The following is a 3,839-nucleotide window of genomic DNA, read 5'->3' on the forward strand; positions in this document are numbered from 1 at the left end:
GTATTATCTGCCCATATCTTCGAATCTCAAATCAGGGGTGAATTAAGGACCTGCTCTCTCTAAGAAGTACATCCTGTACAACACAGACATTTTCGCCGCGAGCCCAGCGCATGGATTTTAATGCCATAAAGAAGGATCATAGTATTAGCCGGTTAAGTACCTTTGAAGCACTGTGGAAAGAGAAATATATCTTCCTTTCATATATCAAAGGCATGGCACTTTTCTATCGTTAATAGAGAAGCAATACACGGTAAAATATGTGCACTTCACACTTATTTATTTATCTGTTATCTGTCAGTACCAATACATACATGTAACTTTTATGGTGTCGCCTGTATTATCTGCCCATATTTCCGAATCTCAAATCAGGGGTGTATTAGGGACCTGCTCTCTCTAAGAAGTACATCATGTACAACACAGACATTTTCGCCGCGAGCCCAGCGTATGGATTTTAATACCATAAAGTAGGATCATAGTGTTAGCTGGTTAAGCACCTTTGAAGCACTGTGGAAAAAGAAACATACCTTCCTTTGATGCATCAAAAGCATGTCACTTTTCTATCGCTAATAGGGAAGCAATACACGGTAAAAAGTGAACTTTCTAGTCTCTTTACTAAGAGTGCAGATTGCCAAGTGTGCACTTGAAACTTAAAAATATCTGATATTAACTGACTGGCTTCACCGTCAGAGAATCCGAGAAAGGTATCTATAAACTTAATTTTCTTTGTACTATATGAATTTAAATACATTGATCAGCGACATTTTTTTATGTAATATTTTTCTAGTTAAATGAATTAATAGAATGCTTAAAAATTCAGCACAAGCAGAACCCCAAGAATTCAAAGAGAGAAGCATTTAATCCTGTTTTACTAAACTTTTAACTTTTAACTGAAAATAAGCAATAAATGCAACTTGCGTTGTTAAACAGTGATGTCTCCACCACGAGCGACAACGTCAGCTTACCTTATCATGATATACTTAATGTCCAGCGTTTGTTCAGTGGAGTTATGAGTTCGCCTGCACGTCTAAGGGTTAAAATGCACGCATGTTTTCTTTTTTTTAATTTTAGGAGTGTTCTTAAAAATTATAGCTGTTTGATTAACATTGGGAAATCGACGCCCATTACTTAATGACATAATTATTCTATTTGGGATTTGGCTCTTCGGGAAACCGGCAACTCTCATCAGAATGTGTGGTGACTGTTTTAATTCACTCGTTATTTTATCCATACTGAGGCAAATGTATCACTCAATCGTGTGATATAACTTGAACACTTGATAACTAGTTCGGCATCTCGTTATTCGTAGAACTGTTGTTATACACTAGCGCAAATGCTGCAATCTGATTGGCTGAGCTATCGTACGCTATCAGCTTTTAGGGTGCAATGGCTAAGCCTCTTGTACATTATGGCGGTGTTTTCTCGTTCTGCCAAGAAAGAAAAATTTCAAAATTTATGGCATCGTTAAATTCCTCAAAAGACTAACAGTAGGGCTCTCCTCGACACTCAACTGTAAAAACTCCAAATTAATCAAAAAATCTGATAGACGCGTGTCAATGGGCTGATGTGAGGTTATGTACAACACAAATTTTAAGCAATCCAAGTAAGTGCAAGGTCGTAGTACCTCAGCATCACTTTAACAAGAGCATTTGGTATCTCTAAAAGGATTCACTGAGTAGTAATCAAATTTACACAGTGCATAAATCTTCAGAACATGTTTTCTATAGTGCAAACCATGTGTCAATCATGATGTCGCAGAACGCCAAAATAACGCCGCACACCTAATAATGCCGCTTTTGTTTTAGACATGGTCCCGTTTTATATCATTCCTGTAATCACCTCTAAAATGTTACATTATCCAAGGTAGAAGACGCTCTACGTTTCACCAAAGAAGGTGTTCAGACATTAGACTGATAGTTCTTATTCCGCATTGATAACACCGTTGCCTGTGCGGATTCAGAATAGGAGACTGGGAGCTAAGTTTGACAGCTGTTGCTTGAACCTGATTCCCCCTGAACCTTTCTAATTGTCAAAGACCGTCGACGTTTTCGTTTACACATACTCTTCAGCTCACGAGAAAAGCTTCGCACAAAAATGAAGCAAATGCATGGATTAACTGCACAGTAGGAGCTCGCCAATACGCGAGAAACGTAATCCAGTACTTTGAAACTGTTATTACATTTAGGAACAGTGTTCGGAGAAAAGAGTTTGAGAAACGAAATCACTATAAAGAGGGCCCAGCATATTAAAAACGCAGTTACAGTAGCTATAGCCATCCTTTGTAAATTTCTGTTGCGCTCCTTGCATCGTTTCGCGCCTTTGGTACTTCTGTAAGATGCCATTTTGTCCCTTCGGACAGTGGTTATCATTGCAGTGTACAGAACAGAGATTACAAGCAGTGGTATAAGCAATACTGTAAGGTACAGAAATATGACGTAGCGAAGCTGTGCTGACTGGTGATCGAAAGCCGGATCCCAGCGGGGTTGACATTCTTGATAGTCAGGATTCTTAGGATTAGCGGCTACAAGTCGAAACGTGTAAAAATATGGCGAATGTAATGCCATAGCCATGATCCAAGTAGAGACGACGAGAAACCGACGTCTTTTCACAGTGAGTTTCCTATACAATATGGGACACCAAATGGTTAGGAATCTCTCAACGGAAATCAATACTAAACTCTGAGTCGAAACCGACAATGATATGTCACTAAAGAAAGTACACGTCTTGCAGAGAAACAATCCTCCATTTCCATGAACTAGGAAAGCGTTAGAGCCGATGATTTCTCTGGTAATTAGACGAGGGATTAGGAACACTGCCACCAGAAGGTCGGATGCAGCCATGTTAGCAACGAGGACTAAGATCGGTTCCCTCATTCTCACGAAGGCAGTAATGAGGAGAATGTTTCCTACCAGGGATGCGAACAAAGTTAAAACGTGTATTGTTGTGGTAAGTTGGCTAGGACCCTCTGTTACGGCACAATATTCAGGTGAAGAGGTTTCGTTCGTGCTTTTACCAACTTCATCTAAAGTCTCCAATGAGATGTTTGCTCCTGCAGCGAAGATTTGATCGCTGGAAAACAGCTGAAGAAATACAACACAAAGACTGACCGGTCGGTACATAGCTTTGTTATGGCCTTCTTGCCACGTTAATCGTCTTTAGCTCGGCTCCACTTCAAAGGAAATAATTTATTCTGCTACCTCAGACAAAAGACAGATTTGAAAATTTTAAAATGATTGCCATCTAATCACTGAAATGTAAATTTATTTCCATAATGAATATTGGACGAAACCTTTACTTTCAAAGCATCATATTCCGTAAACCAACTTTGCATTCTAAAAGATGACCATTTCTGCCACCTCTCACTTAGAAACACAGAAACCACTGAAGCTAGCTAAGGGCCCCTAAAGCAATTGTGTTAAACGACCTTGATTTGCATATTGCATTCTTTTCAACAAACGTTACAAATGGATGACTCGTGAAACTCAAAACAACCCTGAGTCGATAACAGTTGTTATAAAGTGGGCAATTAAAAGATATTCAGTTAATGGGGTAAACAGCTTCCCCACTAAGCGCTCTCAATAGAATGTGCGGAATGCTATTGTTTTGTCAGACTTTGCAGTGTGCCTTATGGCAAATTTCTTTCGGTAATTACAACCGTATGTCCTGATTAAAGTCTGTATAGTCACTGGTTTCTTTTATTCCGTCATTCTGAACCTCAACTTGGCCCATCTAAAATAATTTGTCGCTAAAAATGAGCAACATATAATTTGAACGCTGTGCGAACAAAACAATTTTGCACGATCTAACGTCGGACATAACTCTCAATTTAAATAAATAAATAA

At 39.0% G+C, this 3,839-nt stretch overlaps 1 protein-coding gene across 1 annotated transcript; it reads right to left on the reverse strand.

Moving 5' to 3' along the window:
* Positions 1–1,234: 1,234 nt before the first annotated feature.
* On the reverse strand, positions 1,235–3,581 carry LOC145497357 (neuropeptide SIFamide receptor-like). Its single transcript, XM_081477177.1, has one exon. The coding sequence runs from the start codon at positions 3,114–3,116 to the stop codon at positions 1,974–1,976; it is 1,143 nt and encodes a 380-aa protein (XP_081333303.1). The 5' UTR covers positions 3,117–3,581; the 3' UTR covers positions 1,235–1,973.
* Positions 3,582–3,839: the final 258 nt, after the last annotated feature.

The sequence above is a fragment of the Orbicella franksi genome, chromosome 9 (assembly GCF_964199315.1).
Source record: "Orbicella franksi chromosome 9, jaOrbFran1.1, whole genome shotgun sequence".
In the NCBI taxonomy this organism is placed as follows: Eukaryota; Metazoa; Cnidaria; class Anthozoa; order Scleractinia; family Merulinidae; genus Orbicella; species Orbicella franksi.

Excerpts from the sequence above, each read along its gene's own strand:
- LOC145497357 (XM_081477177.1), bottom strand. The coding sequence starts at position 3,116 with ATGTACCGACCGGTCAGTCTTTGTGTTGTATTTCTTCAGCTGTTTTCC.